Genomic DNA, 27,653 nt, shown 5'->3' on the forward strand with positions numbered 1-27,653 from the left:
AAGTATTAGGACGCTAGATGTTATTTACCGACCGCCCAGACTGATTTCAATCGCTTCGATTTGCACAGAGAACGTATTTAGTAAGAGAGTATTGAACTTCTTATACGCCAGGTTTTACTTGAGACATTACGTATATTTTATTTGTAGGTTTAATATAATGTATACAATGGCATTACTTAATTGCAAAGATTATTAATATTAAAATTCTGTTGTATTTTTAGAATTTAATCTAATATTAAGCTGCATTCAAAAATACCTTTGGCAGCTAATATCAAAAAAACAAAAAATAAAAAAATATTTTAAAAATAGAAATGATGAATGGTCGAGTTTTATTTGTTTTATAACTCTAAAATATCATAGATGTAAATAACACTAAACTTAAAATAATTTTCGTACAGACATAGGAAATTCTTTTATTTATAAGCAATTGGAAATAAATATATAGATAGTACGAATATTCCGCCTCTTTGCAGACACCGCAATTGAGATTTCCTTGGTGATTGAAAACGTAAGTACGTGTCTGTTCCCTATATCGATGCGGGTTTATCTGGCGATAGTGTTGGAAGAATTTCAACGATAAAAAAGTATCGACTCTAATTTTACTATCTAAGTTAGTTTTCATATGGAGTGGACGCGGATCTATGTGCATGATATTGGAATAAATCTATTTGAAATAATATTAGCTACAGAAGATGTTTATAATTATATTATGTTGTAGTTTTGATAAGTACGAGGCTGTGAGATTTATCGCTATATATTTATGCGATATATCAGTGGTTGACTCATAATGAGATCATTGACAATTAATTAATTCAGTAATTCCGATTGACTTGAAATTTAGCCTAGTTACTACTTTCGCGTCATAGACGCTCACCAAAAAAGGATTTATGGAAATTTCAACTTTGAACTTTAGCCGTACAACATCGGGACTGACAACTAGTAGGCTATATACTCGTAGGTGCTTTTGGTAACATTTTTAAAATATCTAATATATATTTTTATTAAAATAAATATATAAAATAATTATTATATTCGGTGATATTTCCACATCACTACTTAAACTTTTAGTGACTAACATAGACGAATGGTGGAGAATTGATCGGTGTGAATCTCGTTACGACTTCACTCGGTCACAATTCATCCACTTAATTTACGTGAACTCTATATTTTTAACAATGATATTTATTACTTTGTTGCTTGAATTTTTTTTTTCATTTCTTAGAAATACCCCTACGACCAATACAGCTCAGTGGCTAAAACGTTAAGGATGTCTGCATTTTCGATCTTGGGCTAGCAACAGTATATACTTATTACTGTTTAACTGTCTGTTGTACTATTAAAGTCTGCCACATATTTAACACTAGCCAATGTTAGAGCAGCGTGGATGAACAAGCTCCAAACATTCTCAGAAATAGGAGATACGAATTTGGCCCAGCAGTTGGAAATTAACACTTGTCTGTCTGTCTTGTTACTTTTTTTTAAATGATATATTTTACTTCATTTAAAACTGTTACATATATTTTCAAAAATTTTAACAATAACTTCTGATCGCCCGTGTTTTTATTCGCGTTTGAGGGGTCAGTCGTCAGGTTTTCTTGAAGTATTTTCTTTAAGTTCAATCTTGTTTCATATCAAATCACATTTTTAGTTTCGGTACAGTGGTTTGGCTATGAATGACTTTCGTATTTATAATATTAGTAAAGATTAATAGTCACTTTGATACGTATTTCTAGAATACTATTTCCATGATCATTATACGTTTGATTTGTCTACTAAATCTTCATAAAGAAATGAATTATCACTACTCAGCGTGTATTAGGAAATTAACTTTTCAGATTATTTACTTCTAGCGAACAACCCCGGAACGCACGCAAAGAATTGCTCTTAGATTTAAGATAAGATATTTATTAGTCTGTCAAAATTATAAATATAAATAATAATATATCAATTCGTCTGAGTCGTAATTTTAATATATAGATTAAAATTCGTCATATAATGATATATTCAAATTTGAGTAATTTAAACTGCCAAGCTCAAATTTTTATTGTTACAGTCAGTTTCCGATCGCCCGTTTCTCAGCGAACGATTTTTCGGTGGCACGTTGCAATCGTATATAATTTCTAAAGTATGTTATAGTTTAAAAGAGAATTTGGATCAATATCAATACATTTTTTTAAATTTGCTGTCATATATATACTTTTTAAATATTTTGTGGTACTGCCTTCGTTTAGAATTGTTTCTATTGGTGAAAACTGCATCAAAATCCGTTGATTGGTTAAAAAGAATTTAGTGGAGACAGATCGCAACTTTGTTGTATACTATTTATAGATATAGTTAAATAACTATTTTCAACTGTGCGGTTCTTACGGAGAAGCAAAAAATCGCCATGTCTCAATTCGAGGGTGTCGTAATGGAATTTTAACGTACCATATCTACCAATAAATAGCCATTAATGTGTTTTAATGTTGCGTTTTCAATAAGAAACTGACTTTATAAATTAATAGCTAGTTTCAATGAGGACAAGCTTAAATAAAATAAAATAATTCTATAAAATCTGCTATTTCATGAAATCTGTTCTAATATTTCAGTTATTCCAATATAATTCAGAGATGTTATACAATGGAACCCTTCGGTCCCGCATCTAAGGTCGCTGCACTGGCCCACTTCCATCTAAATTAACACTGGCAAATCTGGCCATAATGCGTTTCATCCGTTTGTGTACCGTCAGCAAAATCATATTACATTTTATTAATAAACGGAATTAAATTTTTGTTAATACTTAATACGGATTATATTACAAATTTGTTTATAAACAGATTTGTTTATCTCTGCTACTAATTAATTACTATGCAAAGAGCAATTATGTTCGATTTTATTTTAATTTTAAAATATTGCCAGTTTTTATTTTCCAAGAACATTAAGATTTGTTTGGTTTTACCAATAATATAATATTAGTTACCAATTATTGAATTTAGAAAATGTGAGTGAACCAGTGTAGCAACAAGCGAGGGATATAAAATCATACATTTAGAAAGTGGCTCTTTGGCAATAGTTATAAATAAATAATAAATATTGGACAACATCACATACATTACTCTGACCCCAATGTAAGTAGTTAAAGCACTTGTGTTATAGAAAATCAGAAGTAACGACGGTACCACAAACAGCCATACCCAAGCCAACATAGAAAACTAACGAGCTTTGTCACAAGTTAAAATTATTATTTTAAAAGCGCTGACAGTGTTAATGTCTATGAGTGGTGGTGGTAATACGGTAAGTGATCCCATTTACAAGTCTGACTACCTAATTGATATAAAAGACCCGTCAGGAGATTTCACTTGTTCGTGATAGTTTGTGCTGTCGGTACAGGACGTGTATTAGTTAGATGTTCTGATTGTTATATCTATTTTATTACTCGAATGCGGTCACAGTGGGACAGGTTGAACTAGAAATTGTCGACGATTCTATTTAGAATTAACAGATAAACTCTGTTTCGCTATTCAATATTAGTACTTAAATATTTGAATAGTTTATTTAGTTGAATTTAAATGTTTTAATGATATATACCTCAAATATTTATCGTAAATGAGATTTGAAAGATATCGTAATGTTTGAAACATTCAAATATCTAATTCCAGCATATGTTGTCGTACACATATAAAAACCAAGTGTCATACCGATTGCTTGAATGATGTGGAAATAGCTGTAGAGCTATCTTACAGCAAGTTATAATGGAGGGGATATACTTTCATAAAAAAAGCCCTCTTAAAAAAACATATGTGTCAAATTTTATTGTGATTGGTAAAATAGTCAGTCAGTGTCAAAATTTGTTAATCTTAAACTGAGAATAATATAGACACGTATATTACTCAGCATGTGATTCTGTAAGAATTAATCTCACTAGTGAAATATTGACAAACGCCGAGTCTTGCGTCGAGAAATAGCGGCGCTGAGCGTTTTCTATCGACTTTATCACGGTGAGTGCTCTGAGGAATTATTCTCTCTAATTCCTGCTTCCCCTTTCCTACAAAAATCTACGCGTGCTGTCTGGCGATGTTCAGTGATACGTGTATATAGTATTTTTTATAAATATAACAGTTGTATTTCGCATATCAAATTTTGACATTTCACGCTTGTGTTTCGTGGTGAGTCCCGAGTTCCGAGTTTCGGAATACCTGAGAAGGACCGAAAAGTCCGGACGAGTCAATTCTTCATCATAATCATCATTATCAACCAATCGAAATCAACTGTTAACCGTTGAGCCAAAATTCCCGGTTCTCTGTACTCCGCATACAATCGTATATTATTATAATTCTCATTTGCTGTTTCTTTAATATAAATCATGAAGCCACTTGTTTTTGCTACTACGAAATACGTCACTAAAGATTGAAAACATATTTCAAACAATCTTTCATAATTTTGCCTTGCCACGACATTTTGATTTCTGAAGTGAAGCTATAACTCGGATGGTGATGAACTCCAGGCTTTCCTCGTTACAAAGATATTTGGCATAAGAATCACATAATGTACATAATTCGAAATGTTCCCAAACGATTTTTTTATTCATCATCGTACAGGAAATAAATTATAATCATATTAAGTAAATGAAAACTCAATTTGAATTACGTCAATTTCATTGGAAGTTCCGAATACTGAAATAGTTTATTTTGATTCTAAATATATACACACTGATGATATTCCTGGAAGCTAACAACCGTTTTTTCACTGATGTTTTAGGTTTAAATTTTGTAATATATATAGAGCAAACTCGCGTGCAGTAAATTTATTAAATTTTATTATTTTAAAAATAGCAATATAATTCTTATACTACCTTTATTACTTGGCTGTGTTCGCAACCAGTTTTAGCTACCGTTAGACGTTCATAAATAAAGCTTGCTTACAGCTTAGCACGCTGACTGATATATATTCGGAATTAAATTTTGAATGGGCAGTGATGAATCAATACTTGTAATCTAGCGAGTGAGCGCCATTTGTTAAGAGCCATCACATTCCGGAGTGATTAGTGCAAAATTATGCGAATATTTCACGAAAAGCCCGAACCGATGCTGCATTTACATAGGTTTGGAAGATAGTTGATGTAGTTTAGTATACCTATCTATTTATTTAGAAGATTTTTTTAACATTTATATGAGTGATAAAATTAACCAAAATAAAATAATTAATAATACACTCAAAGTTGTGAGTAGCATTGAATTGTAGTTTGGATTTTCTCGGCAAAAATTAACCAGTTTGTCTATTCCCGTGGAGTGTCATGTATCTATATATAACAAATGTTTTTTCCAAAGACTAAACTATTAATGTTTAAACTATTAATGGCACAAATATATTAGAATTACAGAGTATTAATTGCGCCGTTTCACTTCAACATTTCTCGCTCCGGCTTCGACGTTTAACATTGATTTTCTGACAAAATACTGGACCCATGTATTTCAACGCATGTAGCATCCATCATATGGCTTGTTCACGTTCCCCGGCTACAAGTATCAGTACAGTTTTAGTGCTTATAATATAATTATAAGTTTTGATAGATAACAGTTGTGTCTTTATTCTTTAAGGCAAAATTCTATCAAATATTTTTTTTTTCATCGTTTTTTTTTTAACATTGTTTTCGGTCTTAAATGAACGAACACTAAATGAATTAAACTCTAATATTTACTTCAGCATCGGTACAGGATACAGAGCATAAACTAATCAGGACGTCTGCATTCAGCATTTGCTTTGAATGTTCCAGAAACATCGTAACAGTATTAGTAAATAAGATTGTCATAGCGAATAGCAGTGTTGTTGATATTTGAAATACTGTCGACTGTATCTCAAATTTAATAACATCCACTAGCTTTTGATAAATCCATACATATATTTCTAGAACTTTCTATTAGTTTAATTCGTGTTCTGAACGGAATTTCGTCGTTATTTTATTTTATTATTATTAAAACGATCGCGTTTCTTTTTTAAAGTATGGATTAATTTCCAAGAGGCCGTTATAAATCAATTATATAATTGCGACTGCCTAGTCGTAGGTAAAATATTTTGCAGTTTTTTATCTAGTATTTAGTACGCATTATTTGTCTTGGATTGTAAATATTAGATTTAAATTTAGTTCAACAAATAATAATTGGTCTGGTTTTTAACAGTTTTTAAATATTCAACATTAAATCCTATTTACAAGGCATTATATGATTCAAATGACAATCATTCGACCATAGTGAATATTATATATAAATTGAGAGGTTTTCTTACTCAAATTGTTCTGTTTTTTTTTTTTTTAATTTGACAACATCCACAGGTTCACAGTTGGTGCCTTTGTTACATTCTTCATACTTTTATACATTTAGGTGTTCTATATTTTTATTGAACATCAGCAGATCTTTGCTGAAGTTCAAGCTTGTCATCTTCTTGGAAGATACTCAAGTGATTCAATGAGACGGCAATTCTACAAGAGTGAAGAGAGAGATAAGCGTAACCAACGGCTTTTTGTTCTTTCGGATTCTATGATCCCGCCAAGAAATTGGAACAGTATCACATTCTCGTGTCTGCTTCGCCTGACTTCTTCTCCGTTGTGTCAAATATGAGTTAGGGCGTGAAGAGTCTATTTGTGTAAGTGCACATACATGTGTTCAAAAATCGAATGAGCTAGTTTGATCATAATGTGTCGGTTATTTTTGTTCAAGTTATAAATAATACACAAACGAGGCATAACGCGCAATATGGTAATGACGTTTTAATATGACTGCGTGTAACTGTGACGTTATTTGTGTGATAGTGTAATTCGTAATAACAAAATCAATCATTGCTGATGATCAAATATGAAATACTGGATTACATTGCCAAATTGTTTGTTGGTATTTAGAATTACCGGCAATTATCATATTTGACAGATTGAGGTAAATAAACTGTGTCGATAAACAGCTGTTAGATCGCTTTGCGTAATTTAAAGTAAATTTGAGTAACGAAAATTTTATGATTTTGATTAAAAATAATCAGAGTGAAAGATTAATTCAAATTTTGTTTAGTCGAAGTCACGATATAATTACTACTAATTACAACTTGTTTGTGCGTTAAATAATTACATATGCAGAACTACGTATGAATAATGTAGCAAGCTATTGACATTTTCCACAAAAAATAGGGAAGTTGGACTTACTCTGTTTACTATTGGCTTAAATAAAAAAAATAACATAAGGCACGTAAAATTAATTAAAAGTTGTAATTTTAAGTGTTATCATTGAAATCGGACAAATGCTTTCAAGGAGGAAATCCTTGTTCCTAGAAACATCTCGTATGTTTAATTGATTTATTTGAAGATATACATCAATCTAAATATAATATTTACAGTGCAGTTAGAGTAAACTAGATATTGCCAAAGATCGAATACCCTATGTATTATATCGCTGACAGAAACTTAAATTAAGTTATTTAAAACTCGTTGTTCTAGTGGCTATACAATGTCATATTGTTTTTCTAAAGTTTGTAGATAATAAAAATATTAATTAAAAAAATCAAAATGGCTGCCATTTAGCGTGGAGGCGGGTTGGACCCAAATTTATGTTGTATTTGTATATTAAAATAGTTGTTTTATTAGTATCTCGAATATCGCTAGTCCGTAGCCGGACACACTGTATATAAGGCTCTAAAGTCCAAGGTATTGAGTTTAATCCCCAGTTCAATAAAGTAAAACGTTATTAAGGTTTTCTGTCGAAAATATAGTGGCCCGGAGTTTGAAACTACACTCCTGTGGCTCTGAATGCATGTAAAGTGTCTCTTTCCGGTCGTAGCAGTATTGTCGTGCGATTGGGTTATGAGAAAGAGATAATAGAGAGTCCACCTGTGTTTGCGCACACACTTGTGCCCTATAATATAATATTCTGCGAAGTTGATTATTCTTCTTTGAGATTAGTCGTTGTGATCTTAATAGGTCAGGAGCACGTCATCATTATCAGGATAAAAACAAATTCAGTATAAAATATCCTTAATTTCTTTAAAAACATAAATACTTAGAAAAGTATACAGCCTATTCCAAACGCAGAAGGTGTACATTTAATCAACCTACATTCATATATTTTACTAGTTTCAGCCCGCGGCTACGTTTGTGTGTGATGGTTTCAATCTGTGTTAAGTCATCTGTATTCCAAATTTTATCTAAATCCCTAAGTTCAGTAGTTTTTGAGTAACGAAGATTTATAATGATTATAGCGTTTATAATATTAGTAGTTTGTAATTTTCAAATAGCATTAAAATATATTTATTAATAAAAAATCTCTATTCCACTTAATTACTTACCATTTTAATAACACTTCCAATTTTCTGATGACAACTTTGTCGATATTCAAAACGCCATTTTTTCACGAATCCATAATGAATACCTTTATTATTTTTATCTTTCGACCAATGATGGCAATTTATGATGTATCTTTAATCATCGTTTCTTTTCCTGGTATTGTAACGAGCTCTAGGTATCATATTTTTATGAAAACAAACACAAAAGTCAATTACGAGTACGAAATTTAATTGTAGGCGATTACTTGTGCAATATCAAACAAAACAGTGACTACATAAATATTATGTGGGAAAACATTATAATTATCTATGAAAATTAAATGTAGGATGAGCTATTGTTTTGATTTAGATATACTAATGAAACATGTCCAACATGTTATACCATATCATCAGTTCCAGGAACGCGTCAGAATTTACCAACGCGAATAATATTTTACGAATAATTTGATTAAAAGAATAAAGATAATAATATATGATATAATATATTTTTGTGATAGCAACACTGTTATTTAAAAGACATCTGTCAAGTTTACTATTTTTTTTTAAAGAACTCTACTCGCACGTGACATTGGCGAAATAATCTGTGTCTTTTTGGCACAAATAAAAGCCAGAAAAAAAACAAAAAAGAACTCTACGAAATAATCTGTGCCCTTTCTCCCTTAAAATATAAAATGTTGTTTAGAACTTCCACGTGTAATATGATCCTCTATTTGCTATACATATACTAAGTCGTTTCTTTGTGAAAATGAGCACCTACTCCGCTTGGTTCTTTGGTTTTTTTTAAAGCTTACGTTTTTCACAACATTAGCGATTTCAGTGGATTTAGTCTGTGAGAGGCCATCACGGAACACGATCGTGAAATGACAAAAAGTGATAAGCGGCATTGATCATTATAATTGTAACATTTAAAGAATACACGATTTATTTAACTACTAATCCACCACATTAATTAGTATCTATTATACTAATTAATCAAAATCAATAAGATTTTTCATAACTAATTGATGACGACCTCCGTGATCGAGTAGTGTGTACACCAGTGTGTTTTCATGGGTACGCCAGTCCCGGGTTCGATTCCCGGCCGAATCGATGTAGAAAAAGTTAATTAGTTTTCTATGTTGTCTTGGGTCTAGGTGTTTGTGGTACCGTCGTTACTTCTGATTTTCCATAACACAAGTGCTTCAGCTACTTACATTGGGATCAGAGTAATGTATGTGATGTTGTCCAATATATTTATTTATTTAAATAAATTACCACTTCCTAGTGATTTGACACATTCCTACTAGCATGAAAATTGCACATCATTGTAAATCGATTATCAATGTTTCCGAATTTTAATTAAGTCTATTTATTGGGATTTAATGATAAACTTTAAATAATTAAACTTTGTAATTTATAATAACAGTGTTATTTCACCGTTAGTCTAATAATCATAAAATATTTATTACGATATTAATTTTCTTATGCAAAGTTTGTAATATCATAGATTGCTGTATCCTCCATCTTTAAGTCAATTTAAAACTTAACTCGATTACTATTACGATTTTTGAAAATCGAATTGTAGATAGTGATCGAATTTTTGACCGGGGAATTGAATTATTCAGCCAGTAGCAGTTTTCTGATTATAATTTATAAATAAAATATATGTGTTTTTTTTTTTAAAGAATGAAATATTATTTGTTTAATAGAAATTTTTATGTCTACAATTTATAAATTCTTTTGTTTTTAATTTTCGCGTGATTTATTTGTTTGAAGTCAAAGAATCACAAGCTAAATTTATTACTCAAATACAAGTTTTAAGAAACATTCTTTAATAAAATTTTGTCCATTTAAGTAAGACGAGTTTTCTCTACGATTTCTTGTGGACTGATTTTTGTACAGAAATACGCTATATTGCAAAACTTTATAAGTTTATTTCTTAGAAATATTATACCACCTTATATAACACGATGAAGTTTCTCAGTACATTTAATTTTGTTTATGTTTTGTGAAGGGGAATTCGATTTTAATTCGACCTTTCGAAAGCAAATCGAAAATAAAACGAATCATGTGTGTACATACATAGTTACCTTATGTAGTATTTTTTCAATATAAAAACTAATTGACTTAGTTCGTATCGCATGAAAAGTTTTCATTGGTTTCACGGACCTTTTTCAGAGGAAAATAGATTTGATTTTTGTATATATTTTTATATTTTTTTGTTTTCAAAGAAATCAATTTTGAAATCAATATTCTTTCGATCTTTTTTTTTAATGACTAAGGTCGCAGAATAAAATGGGGCATTTTTAGGAAATTACTAATATTCCTATCGTTGACCACTTTGATCAAGCTTAAGGCTTCTGCTAGGAGTGCGGAAGACACCAGCGACTTTTTATAATTTGAGCCATTGACGCTTGCGCTTGGATATGACGGCATATAAGACACGACCGGGAAGACCAACAGGCATTCAGACGCAACAAATACGGCTTAACGTGTTTTCCGTTGCACGAGTGAACACACTTCAAATTGCCAGACTACGGGCTACTTCTGAGACATTTTTCGTCAGAAAAACTCCATTTCTTTTAACTTTTTATCGGCAGATCTATCTATCTAATAGCTAGATAATATTATATGGATACAGGACCTCGGGTTCTGTATCCATATAATATTATCTAGCTATTAGAGCAACAAGTTACACAACGATGTTATTACTTACAGAATACCACGGAAAAACAAACGTTAATATCGAACACACTATATATTTAACTAGATGTGCCCGTGCATTCGTGCATGTTTGAATATAATATTATTGTTGTAGCCTAAGTTACTCCTTATTACATCATCTTTTCTTTCCAGTGAAAGTTCCGTCAAAATCGGTCCAGTCGTTCCAGAGATTAGCCAGAACAAACAGACAGACAGACAGACGGACAAAAATTGAAAAAAATATATTTTGATATATGTACCGTGTACACATTTAGTAAAAAGCGGCTATTTTAATATTACAAACAGACACTTTTATTATATGTATGTATAGAAGATTATTCATTTCGCTTGTAAAAGTAAATTAAAATATATCTTTCTATATTTCTATTAACCCTTTATGAGAATCCGTTCAGTCGTTCAAGAGGGATTGCGTAACAAACATGTAAACGTTGAATTTTTTGTACATATCTAGTATTTGTATGTTTTATATCGTTAGAATGTAATAAAACTACCGTCGGTATAACGATTAACAGCTATTTTTTTAAACAAATTCTATAAAATATAATAGCCTGTTAATTTTCCCAACGCTGGGCAAAAGCCTCAACTATATGACTGGTGGGGAATTCTCATTCACCATTTCTCATTTTCACACGACATTTTCCTATACGAGATGAATTATAAATATAAATTAAACACACGCGAGCTCATTGGTACTTGTCCCGGGTTTGAACACAGGATCATCGTTAAAAACGTCATCGTTAATCACGTCTTGTAACCACTACACCATCACGTCTTCAATAAAGAATAAATTTTAAAATATATGATAGATGACATAAAGCATTGTAGCAGAGCTAAAAAGACTTTTAATTAAAATGCGCTTATAACTAGCGTTAGGCAGAAGCCCGTTAAATGTGAAAACTCAATTAATGCACGCCAGTTTATTGCATAAATCACTCTTAATTAGGATACTTCACGTTGCTATATTTAAACGTATGTGTTAATAATGTATTAGTTGCTATAATTTGACTTGGTATAATCTGTTTTATGTATGTTTGAGTGCCTCTGATACTTTATACACACACACATATAACATAACATTTTACTCTAGCAAATTTAAAATATTTGTAATTTAAATATCACTGATTTTATCAAAGTGATTAATGTTACTGTGAATATTGCTGTAAATATATTGTGACATAACAGTGAGGATTCCTACTTTGTTAAAAACATCCCGAAGAGAGTCTCTAGCTCCAAGATTATAAATAGACCGGATTGCTCTCTTTTGTAAAATAAAAAACAGATTCAATATCTGCAGCGTTACCCCAAAGTAATATTCAATATGAAATAGAAAAGACGAGCGGTATCAATATCAGTTAGTTGTCTAACTATTTTAACCGCGTATGCTGCGGAGCTAAGTAAGTTTGTAATCCATTGCTATTCCTAAAACACCGTAGTATCGACTACATCAAGACGGCCACCGTTTAAAGAAATATTATAATTTTGCTTTTTAACATTGGGTAGAGTAAAAACTATACATTTTGTTTTTTGAGTATTCAAAACTAAACTATTTACTGTAAACCAATCGTGTATCTGTGATAATGCACCGTTCACATCGTCGTAGGCAGCATAGATACGTAAAACCTATTTTCTTTTTCGTATTTATGCTTAATTGCATTATATGCATTAATTTTTCATGTATAAGATACCAGTTGCAGCGCGCGGCTTCGTCACGTTTTAGAAGTTGGTCGTCTGGTATAAGGCATAAGAAATAAACAGAAATATGACATATGGTACCGGAATGGTAATGAAACCCCAAAAAACTATTTCGTACAATTTAATTAAAGTTTCACTGTTTAATCGTCTTCTTATTATTTAACACTTTCTATAAAACATACAATTAAGAAGCGACATCGATCTAACTCCATTGAACGACATTATTATTTTATACTTCCAATCATCCAGTCGATCCAGCTTCCCGCTATTCCTATCGTATAACAAAATCCCCGTCACACTTTCCCGCCGAAACGTTAAGGGCTCCCACACAAAACTGCGAATTCACATCGCATCGCAAATATCTGCGAATTCGCACGAACGCACCGCAAGAATTTCCGATCTGCTTCGCATCGCACATTCCTACGATATTACGTCATCCTTGGTAACGCCATTTTAGTCCGCTCTGAGACAGCTTTAGAGAAAGACGCGCGGCGCCTGCGCCGCCTTCTTTGTTTATAAAAAAATGGCGGAATATGATGTAGATTTTTTAATTTCTTTAATTGAGGAGGGTCCCCATCTTTGGGACACAAGTGATGAACATTATAAAAATAAATTTATTAAGCAAGATGCGTGGAAAAGCGTCAGTGAAAGTTTGTTTCCAAATTTCCAAGACAAAGAAAATTTATCTTCTCCAGTCTCAACGCATAGTACTTTTGAGTAAAATAGTTCCCATCAGAGTTCATAATCGTAATAAATGGATGAACCCAGAATCTTCTTTTTCTTTTATATCTATTTAACAATAACAGCAGTGCAATAATCTTTTTGCGATCCATCTTAGGCTTCCTAAAAACACGTCCAGTACGGCTGACTACACTTGAAGGAATGGTCGCCCTACCAAACGGTTTGCCGCACTAAATCGTATCGCAGAAATTCGCATCGCACGTTCCTGCGATGCGAATTCGCATCGCATCTCATCGCAGTTTTGTGTGGGAGCCCTAAGAAAGCATATGCCCTTCCTTGGGGTTTAAGATTGCATCAATAAAGAGCCATTAAAGGCCGTTAAAGAGTAACAAACGGACAGAGTCATTTTTAGCATTTATAATATTAGTATACATTTATAAATTTTTGTAGTAGTATGTGAGTAGAATATTGTAGTAGGCTAGTCTGGATAACGTTTTCAAAAAGTTGTTAACTCGATTGCCTCTTGTCGATTACTCCGCGGTGTTACGTCGATAGAGTGTTACTAGTTGTGAAAACGATGTGCCATCAAACTTTACAATGTTTGGTTGTGATTGATTTTTTTGTTGAAAATTGTTTTCTGAACTGACACGTACCTACCAGCTATATATGTTTCAGTGACAAAAGAAAAAATACATTATCTGTTTACGGATAAATATAAAACCTGCTTGAAGCTTGTTCGACTACGAAATGGCACTGAGTTTTGATGTGCTTAATTTTTTATTTATTCATGCCGTGCTCGGAGGTGAAGAAAAACATTGTAAGGAATCGACACGTGTCGTATGATTGTGCCGCAACCCACATTAGAGCAGAGTAGTGGATAGTGATGAAACCATCTCCTCAAAACGAGTGACCTTTGTCCTGTTACTATACTTAGTCATGCTCCACAAAAATTATGCAAAAAAAAAAACTTAACAAGAAGAGTGAGTAATATCAAATTTATTACCAACATTAAATCTCATTAATTAATCTTTTGTGTTCCATTTAATATTAATTTAAATTTATTAAATGGAATAAAAACCAAAAATGTAAAGTTCCGAAAATTGTTGACCGTTTCATAATTAAATCACGTAGGTAATAAGATATATCGGAACACGATATTTTATATGTATTACGTTGGCTGAATAATTAGTGCCTTTGGGAGCGCGCTATATTTTGTAAAGTGACATTTCTCTTATATTTACCGACAAATTTGAAGCGAGTTATAAATTTGTTACTTAAAATATTTCTACATTAGAACAAGTGTTTTGTTATTATTATACTATTAACCAGCATTTATTTAACATATATATTTCATTGTGCAGCCAGAAGCTTAAAAAGGTCTTAAAAACATGTTTGTTATTGAGGATAACAATAAGATCGCATGAAGGTTTTTATACATGACGACAGATAGATGTAGATAGATGCACAATCTATAATTCAGGATTGTAAATTGATGACTGTAGAGTAACTATGAATATAATGTATGTTCAATTTTATCAATAATAAAATGGCTTGATCTTAAGAAAGTGAAAAAGCCTGTTTAACTTTAACCTGCTTGTAAATGTCAGAGTAGTGTTTTCCATGGAAAAATACACATATTAGACATTTATTTTGAAAACTAGTCCAATAGCGTTGAGGTCGTACTTAAACATCTATCCATTTTTATATATAAAATATCTCGCTGGTCAGAATAGTAGATCCGTAATTCTGTTCTATGAGGAGTTAATTTGTATCTCACTTGTGAAATACTGACTTGCGGTGATTAGATTATTTTGATGCGTGTACTTTAAATGTTGTAATTTTTATATGAATTGTGTTGAGTCTCGAGTTAAAAAATAACAGTATTGGTATACTTTTTGAGTCTGATTTTTTGAGATATTGTTTTTTTTTAATTAAATAAGTAGGCTGACTGGGCCACTACCGCCCATTGATAGTCGTTGCCAGATTTCCTGTTTGGCTGTAGAATATAATATTATGAGCGGGTGTTACTTATCCAGACGGGGTTGTACAAGTAAAGAAAAAATATATACTTACTTGGAATAATCCGAAGCTGGTGTAAGAATTGTTGTGATTGGTAACTTTTTCTGTTGTTCTTCCGCTGGCGTGCTCGATCAAACATACCCCTGGGAACGGTTTTTTTATTATATCAGTTGTTTTTATATAATTTAATTTTTGGATTAAAATTAAAATATAATTTAATTATTGGTATATTTTTTGACAACATTTATATTCCGAAACAGTGGTACGAGTTGTTTTACATTTTATATTTACGTCTTCTTGTAAAATGTAAATTGCAAACTGCTTGCAAGGCTCAACTTGAGCACAACTTTTGTAAAAATATATCATAAAATTCATAAAAGTCCTTATTTAAGGAACCTTACGAACGTTGGTCGTCAATAATCTACTGCCGATTTGAAAAGAGTTTATCTGAGATGATCCGACAAAATAATTCATTATAAAATTAAATATGATTACAATTTTAAGCTTTTTAAAAGACAAATGCTTCTCGAAAATCATCTAAGTAAACTCGTCAATTTGAAACACAAATTAAATTCGTCGACTTTAAAATAAGTAATTCTTATAATAACATTAAGTCGCGGAAACCGAATGAATTGCCGACCTTAATAAGCATTCACGGTGAACTTAGAGATCTCCAATTTGCATAAAAAGGGGGCATGATTCAAATGACAAAACATTTCGAGAGGCTCTTTCATTTAAGTTTAAAATTGTTAGCGCTCCGGTTTAATTGACACTGTAAAGGGACGCTGGGTTAATTCGAATTAATTCAAATTGATACGGCCTTAAATCAAAAGCGACGTTTGCTGTAGGATTTGTTCTGTTCATTGATATCTAAAGTATAACAGATTTCATAAATCGATTAGACAATCCTTCAAAATCTTGGTACAATGGCAAAGATGAACTATATATACATATATACCGTTCATTTCGTATTTATTTGGTTGTAGGGCTTTGTGTAAGCCTGTCTGGGTAAGTATCACTCATCATATATTCTATCACTAAGTAGCAATTCTATGGTATATACTAAGCAATGTATGGTTCTGTTCAGATTTGAAGAACGAGTGAGCCAGTGTAACTGTAGCCACGAGGGAATAGCTACTTAGTTCCCAATGTTGATAGCGCATTGGAGACGCAAGGTTAAAATGGCCCATTTGTCAGTCCGCCTACCTATTTCATAGAAAAAAATATGCACTGTATGAAATATGTAGAATAAATGAAGACAAAACATAATAAAGATTACACATATACAAGTTTAAATTAACTAATAATGTCTAGATTAGAAGTGCATACAATGTTAGCTATAATATTAGCAGCATTTTCCCTTTAACTCGTTACTCCGATTTCTTCAACGAAAAACGAGCCAACCTTTCATTCGACGTTGAAGGTAATGAGATGGCGTAAGAAGTCATAAAATATGTTTTTTTTGCAAGCGTCGTAAAGCTGTAATTTTGAATGACGAATAAATGCGCCATTTTCTAGATTACGGCTGCCGCGGTTCCCCGTTATCGTTATGTTCTTGGCTGTGGAATGACTAATGTGTCAACGCTTGATGTTATTCGAGAGGCCCTACCCTTTCCAACGGTACCAATATTCCAGTGGTATTAAGCTGTTAGTTTCTAGTATAATTGGTACAGAATAATTTTTATGCTTATAGAGCTGAGATTATTGATAAATATATAGAAATAAAATAGATTAGTTACTACACGTTCCCTTATACGGAGAGCTCGTTATACGATCCGTAATACGCTATTTACAAAATAAATTAAATGTTAATTTTCCTGTGTCATTTTCCACAATCACGTTCACAATAGAAACATGAAATTTTATGCAATAATTAATAAGAAAACTTTAAATTTGTTGCTCTCCCAGAATATGTTGTCTATCTGTCTGGTGGTGCGGAACCCTGAGTGCGCGAGACCGACTCACACTTGCTTGGATTTTTTAAAATTGTATCTCTTAATTGTATCAAAATCATTCGTAAACGAATAATTTAACATTGCTCCTATACATGAAAAAAACTTATTCAAATTAAACAAACCATTAAATTGAAAGCAGATTAATGTAATTAACACAAAGTTCTGGTCTTCATTTCGACATGTCTTAATAAAATCGATATCCAATGATGATCCACGTACATCCAAAGATGAAGTCAAATCGAAGTTTCGGATACTCAGCGATGAGTAATATAACAGGCGAAGTTGCTTTCAATCGCTTTAAGTTCGAGAGATTCAGAACAAGAGTAGGCACATCACTAATTAATTCTTGTTCGATAACTGATACCTACAATATATATTACTGGTAGTTCTTAAACATGCTATATAAGATCAAAGAGCATATATTTTAGCTTTTGTTAGCCTAGTATAGTCAGTTCAAGCACGTTGACGTGATCCACTATCCAAATGTAAGTGTGTAATTAGAGTTTCTATAGTGTGAGTTCTATTGCTACCCTCAGATTATAATCTATTCGGACACACACACACACACACACACATATCAGAAGAGATTCATAATCAACTGGAAATATGCTCTACTACATATAAACCCGATTTCCAGTAATGAGGTTATTGATTCAATGATATTACAATATCTTTATAAGTATATGTATAATAATCTGTTCAACCTCATTTAATAAGATGTAGAGTCCTATTATAATTCAGTTATAATTAAATCCGTCATGATACTGGCTGGCGTGAATGCAACGAATGTATTGCCGTGGCTTATCTGTCTACCGTGATTTTTTTTTTTAATATTTATGAATAGAATTTTGTTAAATGATAAAACGAAGGGAAGGTTGGCAAAGTTACACGAACAGATCGCGCAGGAAAAAAAATCTAAGTCTCGAAAACTGAAATCTGGAACACAGCTTCATGTTATAAGGTCTGTAACAATGGAATATTGATATTTATTGATATCTTTATGATTTTTTCTCCTATGAAGTCGGGACGCGCTTTATATCCTGTAAATTAAAACCAAAACTGGTTACGTGGTTCTAGCAGAGTTTGTGATGTTTTGAAGAGCCAATTAACGGTAATTAAAGTATTAAATACATTCATAATTTCCATCTGCATTTTGCCTCAACAAAAACGGTACAATAAGATCGGTGTCATTGTTTCTTGTTTTCGTTTGAAGTTTCTATAACATTACTCTTCATTAAAAATAACGTCACGTAACGTCAATTCATTAATGTATACGAACATAACGACTTTTGTACAAGACACTAAGCTCTTTATACCAAAGCTCCCAAGTCAAAGCCTAGTTGTAATTCAACATATATCATATGCCTCGAGAGAACTGAGCGGTACTTTGCTGATTAGTCCTGTGTTCGCTAATGCATCCATCTCACAGCTTGCGTTGTCAGCACCTCTGGGATAGTCTTTGCTAGGTTAACTCACTGGCTTGAATGATACGCTGTACAAGTATTTGCTTGCTCCATTCACTTTACAATCAAGCGAAAATAGTTTCTGTGATATAAGAAATTTTACGTAAAATTTACAATAAATTTGGAAAATTATATGTTATTATATTATAGATGGTAATTGGGAGGTGGTATTCGTCGAATTTTAAAGATAAATGAAATTAATTGTATATGATTTATAAAAAACCGACTAAGTGCTAGTAGGACTCGCGCACGTAGGATTTCGTACCATTATCAATAAAAAAAATGTCTGTTGTATGGCAGCCTGCTTAAATATTAAATTTATTCTGTTTTTTAATATTTGTTGCTGTAGCGGCAATAGAAAAACATAATCAGTGTCTAGCTATCACAGTTCATGAGATACAGCCTGGTGACAGACGGACAAATGGACAGAACCCTAAAAAAAATACCTACTGAGTTCTATGTCGGTTCTGATCATTACATGCTTGTTTTATACCACCATGAAAATTACCATAAGATCCTATTTGAAAAACATATTTGATTTTGATTATTTTAAATGGTATTATAAACATTAGTGTAAGAATTGGTCAATTCTAAAATCGTTTTCTTTTTATTTCATACGTATTAATTCGAATAACATTATCTCGTTGAAGTTTTTTTAGCTCCATCTTCATGGACCATAAGTTCTAATGAAAATTAAATCCTCTTAAAATTTTGCAATTCGTGGTTAGATGGTCAGGCTCCATTTCAGTTTAACTGCACTGTTACTTTTACCTGAAACGTCTGTTCTCATCCATTTCTCTGTCTCCGGATTTGTTAAAGAAAATTGGATACTTTTTCCAACGCTATTTTCCTTTTGATTAAATTTAGTAGCGGTAAGACATTCTTGATAAGGTATTTTGTTTTCGTTTTATAATTCGGATGTTTAAAAGGCTGTGATTATATACGTGACTATATTTATCTAAATAAATTGCACGAAATTAACTCTAGAGTTATTTTTATGAAAATTATATTGCTTACATTGGTTTTTATTACCCTTAATAGGCTAGCGTTTGACCGTTGTTTAGCCTGATGAAGAATCGACACGTTGTACAATGTAGCACGCTTGTCTAGAAGATACCTGTTAATAATATTTGAAGACACCAAGGTTGTACCTATCGGGAAATTCAGACTCAGGCAAAGTATTCCACAGTTTTGGATTGGTCTTAAGAGCTATTCAAACGCACATACACCAGATTTCTGTCTTCATTTAATTTACTCTACAGTTTAAGAAATAAAGAGTTTATCTGCTATTTTAGTACAATTCCTTAAACGTACTACACAACATATATATTTTAGTAAATCGCATTAACAAACGGACTAAAATGATAATATAACTATTCAGAAACTTCGTATTCCAATTGCATAATCTTGTTAAGGTAAGCCAATAAATACTTACAATTTGATATCAAAGCACGTGGAAAGTTGTACCGGAGGAGTTCTCTGGAGAGTTGACAGCGTGTGAATGTTCTAGCATGTCCTTCTATGTTCGTCACTAAGGACACGGCAAGCCAGAACAGCACGAGTTGGCGTCGCATTTTGATTATTGCGGTGTTCTAATATAACATCAAAAGTATTAATAATTATTGAATAAAAACATAAAATAATATAGGATTTAGAAAATTTGAACCCATATCCTTCGATATTACGATGGCTTCGATAGTTCAATTATGGATCCTCGATAATGCTAACACTTTGATGTTTCGATCTAATGCAATTAAAAGAACCACAGATTTTTACAATATTAATACAAATCGACTACATTTTTTTTTAGACGTATTTTAGATTTTATAAGAATGATAACAAATTCCGTTATAAGTGTACTAATATTTCTATTTACCGCTTTCAATTAAGTATAAGTCTTGTGCTAGGAGTAGGACAATAACCCAAGGGTCACAATCGGACATCCCGCCTCATAAACGAATGCACTCTTGAAATTTAATCGAATTAAATAACCGTTATTGTATCGAGTTACTAACAAGTAACCCTTGGGTATCGCGTTGAGTGCTACGTAAACTTAGTATTGCTTCCTAGGTATTTTTTATGTACTTTGTTATGTGATATAAATGTATAGTACCAAAATTAGTAATAATAAGACTATTAATGGAAATATATTCTAAGACATCGAGTAGAAATAAAAGATAGAAACAAGTCATAAGAATATTGCGAAATAAATTCGCTAAATATATATATATTAAAATTATCTACTTTGAAGCAAAATATTCTATAATTATATATTATATTTAAAAACTTGAATTTATTTAAATTTTTATTAGAACTCCATTAGTATCTCACTCGTGAAATGCTGTAAATTGATTTACGGTGATACGCCATTTTGATGCGTGTAGCCCGTCCATGTTACAATGATTATAGACAATGTTGCGTATTACTTTGTGCATTACACAGTTGTGTACTGCGGTAATTTTAAGTTTATTCTTACAAAATTTACTTTTGGTTTTTATTATTGTTTTAATTAAAAAAAAAAAATCGGAATTAAATAAATTATTTTCCGTTAAAGAAGTTAAATTACTACAAAAATAAATCTATTGTTATTTATAACATTAACACTAAAATTTGTAATATTTTTTTACTTCAAAAATAAATAAATAGAATATAGTCATATTTCGAATAATAAATAACATTTAGTAAGTCATTACGATCAATGAAATTTTGAATATAATAGCAACACGCAGGCCTACTAAGACAGACTATTCATTCTTTCTAGTACCGAATAGCAGTACTATGTATTACTATGAATTACGATTGAAAACGTAATATCTGAAATTAGTTTTCAGTACGCAGGCAATGCATGGACTGGTTGGGAACATCGGCATATTTATTAAGGTGACTTACAAATCGGTCGTATAATATGTTGATTAACTCAAATATCAAGGAGCAGAAGATACGGGATAAATGAGTTACAATTTTAAAAAAAAAAAACGTCGATACGTAATAGAAACAAATCTAAATTACTAGATTAAGAATATATTGTTCCTTATTGTAATTAAACTGTAACTAATAAAAATACCTCTATCCGATTTTCATTGGGTATTTGAAATTCGGTTACATGAATACGATAACGTGATTGGCTAAAAAACGTTTAAAAACTAAAAACAAAAGTAAAATAGGAATCCTGTTGAAAATAGTTCTGTTAATTTATTGAACGAGTCCGTGTATGCTTTATTTAAACTTTTCAAATTCCCAAATTATTTTAAATATTAATATATATATTCTAGTAATAAAAACAGAGACATTACCTTAACAATAGTCTGCGCAGGAGATGCAAGTGCAACTAACTGTTACTCAGGACACAGGGGCCCTGTCAATTATTCGATTATGTATTGCACGCATCTAACGCACGCGCTTAAGGGTAAGCACAGACGAATCGCAAAATATTAAATTATTTTAAAGACGGTATATTTAATTTATTTATTACGAAAAATAATCAGATGGAATCAAAGTAAAGTTTAAAGAAATGAATTTATTTAACATGTACAGCCTGTAAATTTCCCACAGCTAGGCTTAGGCCTCTCCCTTTGAGTAGAAGGTTAGGAGTATATTCCACCACGCTGCTACGATGCGTGTTTTTTTAAATTTCGTTAAAATAAACACATATAGGTTTTCTCACGATGTTTTCCTTCAGCGCCGAGCACGAGATGAATTATAAACACAAATTAAGCACATGAAAATTCAGTGGTGCTTGCCGGGTCGTTATCTATGTAAGTTACTAGGTGACTTCGCTTTCATCTCATCCAGGCTTCGAAGACAGGCAGGTTCCTCGCGCAGACGGTCGCGCCACGCCGCTGGAGCCCTCCAGCGTTCCCGCCATCTCAACGCTTCAAGCGCACTCGGAGGTGGCGCGCTTTCTCTTTCTTACACAAAATTTTTAAATAAACATCCAAACTTAATAATGAGTAATAAATAGCAAAATCAAGACATAAAACACGATGTCTTTGGTGGCAAGAGTAGAAAGATTTATGTTTAAAACTGTTTTATTTTCTTTCCAAATTCTTAGAGGAGTGGCAGTTGGCCCTAGTATAAAAAGTTAGTTAGTAGAATAATCATTCAAAAGCTTTTAATAGAAAATGATCATATATGTACAATGCGTGAATCAATACATGAATCAAATTGTAATAACGGTTAATAGAATTAAACGGACGATTTTTTGAAAATGGAATTTTTACGTATTCTTTTTATTTACGATACCGATTGAATGCACAATGGCCTTTAAAGAACACTTCAGACAAAAGTATAGTGCGCGTTTGCTATCGCCTAAACCCCTGTTCCCGGGATCATTTATGGCTGCGATTTCAGCGTAAAGACTCGCAGTTTTTTAAACGGCGTTAGGAGACTCGTACAGCTATGCAATGGTAACACCTAACCATTAGATATATGTTTTGTTTTATGCGATTTTATTCTGGAATTTTCCAACATTTAAGTGTATCATCGTCGTTTTATTTTACGTTTACGTTGTGTCGCATTGGTATTAAAATATTATTACGTCTATGTAAAAATATCGTATGCTTATTACCTCCATATAGTAAAATGTTTACCTAGGCAAAAAAAATATCCCTTGAAAAAACGCGTGTAGCAGTAAGTCTAATGAACGTATCGTTTAAAGAGCTTGATGGTAGGGCTTGAAATTCAGCAAGGCCATCTGGGTGGGTATTTACCCACTCATCAGGTATATAACCGCCAAATATTGGTTTGAAGGGTGAATGAGGTAGTGATAGATGTTATGCCCCTTGTGCCTGTAGTTACTGCAGGCACAAGGGACATAACATCTAAGTACCGAAGGTGGCGCATTGGCGATGAAAGTAATAGTTAATATTTCTAAGAAGTGTCAATATCTACGACTAGTTACTTAACAAATTTAAATCCTTTTCTAACGTTTAGATATTTATATTTTACGTTATAGATCTATTCATTCACGAAGGCCTTTTTTCCTATGTTCAGGATGATATTAGTGTTAAATATTAAAATACAAATACACTTTATCGCCTGAATATTAGAAGATTTGCTGATAGAAGTTTTGTTCTATTGGCTTTTGAAAAGTGAGCCAAAAATTAGATCATTTAGGACAAACAAGGTTTGATTTTCTTTTGCCTATACGAAGTGGTTATAATTTATTACCTACATTACAATTATTATATGTATATATTGAACCTAATAAAGTGAAAAAAATATTTAACAATTCCTTAAATACTAAAGATATTCTAATACTATTATATTAAATAAACACCGAGTTAAAAAATTACATTTTCTACATCTCTTTAACGACATTGCAAAAATGTTGATGTAAGAGAAATGGCGTAGAATAAAACACTCTTTCCCCAAATTAATATTTCAGAACCTCACTTCATAAACAAAACCTCACGATACAAAGGGCTCCACATTTTTACAAAGCCTTTATAATTCTCAACAATAATGAAAATGAAAATGGATTTGAAACAATGTTTGTTGTTGAAACTGTTATTAAGCGTGGTAAGTGTCAGGGGCATTAACTCTTAGTGATGTATCGTTAAGGGTCCAAAATAAACCAAAATAATGCGATCTTCATATGACAATGTTTGTTTTGGGCTTTTTTTGAGAAAATGTAAAATTTGAAGGTCAATTTCAATTGGTCGCTGAAAAGCTTAAGCTTGTCCTTAGGAGGCGATTAATTTGAATATTATCGTACCTCTCGTATTGTCTATTTCAATTTTAGTAGCTTTGAAAATTCTTATTTAAGATAAATTTATCAGAGGAAAACTTTTTTATTATCTGACGATGATTGAGTAGGTAGTACTACGTAACGAGCTGTGATGGCCCAGAGCTTACAAGACTTAATTATAACCGATGATTTTGGGTTCAAACCTTGGACACGATACTTATTTTTTATTTATAGTTCATCTCCAGCTTGGTGGTGAAAGTAAACTCTTTGAGAATTTGTCCGTCTTGGAGCAGCGTGGTGGAGTAAGCTCTCCTTACCCTAACCTTCTCCTGAAAAGGGAAAGGGGGCCTTTGCCCAGTAGTGGGACATGTATAGGCTGTTATTTTACTATCGCTACCTCACTCCACGTTAGTAGTGTCCAAAAAGTTCTGTTATAAATATCTGTCTGTCGGTCCATATGTCACAGGCATTTTTTCTGAAACTTTAAGAACTATACTATTGTAATTTGTTAAGTAGATGTATTCTGTGAACCGCATTAAGATTTCCACACAAAAATAGAAAAAATATTTTCATTGGGGTTTCCCAATACTTAGACCTGAAACTCAAAAATAATTATTTTCATCAAACCCATGCATGTTTTTTTTTTAAGTTATAGGGGGCAAACGCTTTGGATACTCACTTGATGGAAAGTGATTACCACCGCCCAAGGACCGCACCACCTGCTCATTAATTAAAAAAACCACTATTATTAAAACATCGATCAAAGTTACAACGAACTACAAGAACTTTTATATTATGTTACTTGGTGTTACGGAAACCTTCATGGGCGAGTCCGACTCGCACTCTCGCCTTTTATTAAATATGTTCGTAGACGCAAAACTTTAAAAAGAATAATTAAATACGTATACATACTAACGCACATTTTATCATAACATGCTCTCAGACAAAACTATGCCGGTTTTTAATAAAATGTATTATAGCTTACGAATTAATTATCGAATTTTTAGCAGGCTTCAATAAAAACCAATTTATAAATACAGTCTTTTTTTCGTTAATAGATATGTCAATAGCTCTCATTTGATCATATATTATATTAAAATAAAATATTAATTATTTTTTTCAACTTTTGTGTACATGTAATGAACTAAAAGTTTATGGTCTTTATGTATTTTTATATTTGGTCTAACAATTCATTCTTTATATCAATATAATCATATAAAATCAATGTTATATGGGTAAACACGACTGACGAAAAAAAAAAAATGTTTTCATAGGGGTGTATTGGCTGTGTGATTGACCAGATAACTTATGTCTGTATACACCGGATTTGACTTTTAAAAATGAATATAAAACAATGTTATTTTCCGTAATCATGGAGATTTTTTACATTATTTTAAGTATATTATAAAATAATAACACGTATTTTTTATATATTGTACTATATTATTATTTTAAAGATTTTTTTTATACTAATTTGTTTATTTTTTTAAACAATATCCAAATAGTTGTAATGTCCATTTTCTCAAGGTGCTTTGCGCTGATTCAATCTATTTGAGATATGGGCCAACGACCGTCCATCAACCATCTAATAGTCGTGTTAGAGTTGTTCCCATCGTATCGGGCCTAATGCAGTTCTAGGTATTAAACGATAAGATATTAGCATCCATATTCAGTTTACAACATATGACAAAATAAATAGTAATGTAATATATAATTTTCTTGAGCACTTCCTATGCGGTTTGGTGTGTTCAGAACAAAAATATAACACGTACCGTATTTCGCACTTGTGACTTGAAATACATTTTTTTAATGTTAATTTATCCTTGTATTTATACTTATAAAAATATGTGTCATAATGGACTTCGATACATGGCCAAACTATTGCATGTAGGAAATTGAAATAAATGAAAAAATAAAATTTATTTTTTAACGTAATAAAGGATTTTTGGATTTTTTTTACTTTAAAGGAAATTGGAAGGAGTAACTTTGTGATATTTTTTTTCCGTACGAAGACGGTTAGTGAGTTATTGTTTCGTTTTCTTTCCACCACTCCATGGTGATGACTTAGATATCCTGCGACTTGTCGAGCATTCCTCAAAAAACAATGAAATTGAAACCGAATATTTAAGAAAACTATAATATTATAAATACCTACGTTTTATTGAGGAGTAAAGGCCCCAATAAAAATGGTATCCATTTTTATTAATCCAGTTGAAATACCGAGAAATTCCGATTTTCTAAACGAAAAATAAACTGACTTTCTGTCAATCACGGAGGCAATATTGGGTGTTAAATCTTATAATTTTTTTTTCAATCTTATTCAAAGTATTCCAAATGCAAACGGCACAGTTATAATTTAAAAAAAAAAAAACGTAATTACTTTTATTTTATTCTTATGCACAATTTATTTCACTTTAATATTTTTTATAATAAAAAGAATAATGCAATCTAGTGTAACTAGATTTATTTATCATTATTAAAAAATAACGAATAAAATATAACGAAAAAATGTTATATGAGTTTCGAAAAAAGTAAATTAATTTTAAAATATACAGGGTGTCCCAAAAGTCGACGTCAAGCCGAAATTTCCTGACAGGTAATGCCACACCAGTTATCAGAAAAATTAAAAAAAAAATTAAGTCATGTATTTTTGAAGTTATGGAAATTTTTCTTTTATTCTAGAAAATTTACACCATGTGACCGTTTTTTCATTCCTGTTGTTACAATATTTACTTTTTGCCAATTTTTTTTCTCTTACGTCATCCCGAATAGTGCTTTATGTAACCTATGATCCTAAACCCTGTGTCGATCACTCCAACTTGTAGGAAAATGTCATTTTATACCGTACCAAGTTTTCAAAATTAAATTGTATGTAAATATGACTGAAATAGTATCTAGTCTTTTTTTTTGAAAAAGTATATTTTTCTAAAGAACATTTATATAATTCCGTTATTGCACGTTCAGTTTTCTGTAGAAAATTTTTATTCGCATTCGCCTATAACTTGGTGAGCACGAGTCCCGTCCGGCCGTCAGTCAGTGGAAATGCGCCATTATGTCGCAGCCACACGCATAGCTGTAGCAATTCTCTCACAAGTACCTCTGGATACGAAGAAATTACCTTTTGAGATCTTTCTTATTTCATTTTCGTTTGTT

At 31.7% G+C, this 27,653-nt stretch overlaps 2 protein-coding genes across 2 annotated transcripts in view; one reads left to right on the forward strand and one right to left on the reverse strand.

The window, feature by feature from the left end:
• LOC125072649 (lysozyme) overlaps window positions 1–22,128 on the reverse strand; it is a 28,182-nt gene extending 6,054 nt beyond the window's left edge. The window contains exons 1-3 of the mRNA XM_047683296.1: window positions 22,105–22,128; window positions 20,247–20,403; window positions 15,448–15,536 (exon numbers count right to left, since the gene is read on the reverse strand). Of these exons, the coding sequence (XP_047539252.1) occupies window positions 15,448–15,536; window positions 20,247–20,385 (228 nt within the window). The 5' untranslated portion in view covers window positions 20,386–20,403; window positions 22,105–22,128. The remainder of the gene's footprint in view (window positions 1–15,447; window positions 15,537–20,246; window positions 20,404–22,104) is intronic.
• The window catches only part of LOC125072650 (slit homolog 3 protein), a 97,160-nt gene that overhangs the window by 34,783 nt on the left and 34,724 nt on the right, over window positions 1–27,653 (forward strand). The gene's annotated exons all lie outside the window — the stretch shown is intronic.

The sequence above is a fragment of the Vanessa atalanta genome, chromosome 22 (genome assembly GCF_905147765.1).
Source record: "Vanessa atalanta chromosome 22, ilVanAtal1.2, whole genome shotgun sequence".
Lineage (NCBI taxonomy): Eukaryota > Metazoa > Arthropoda > Insecta > Lepidoptera > Nymphalidae > Vanessa > Vanessa atalanta.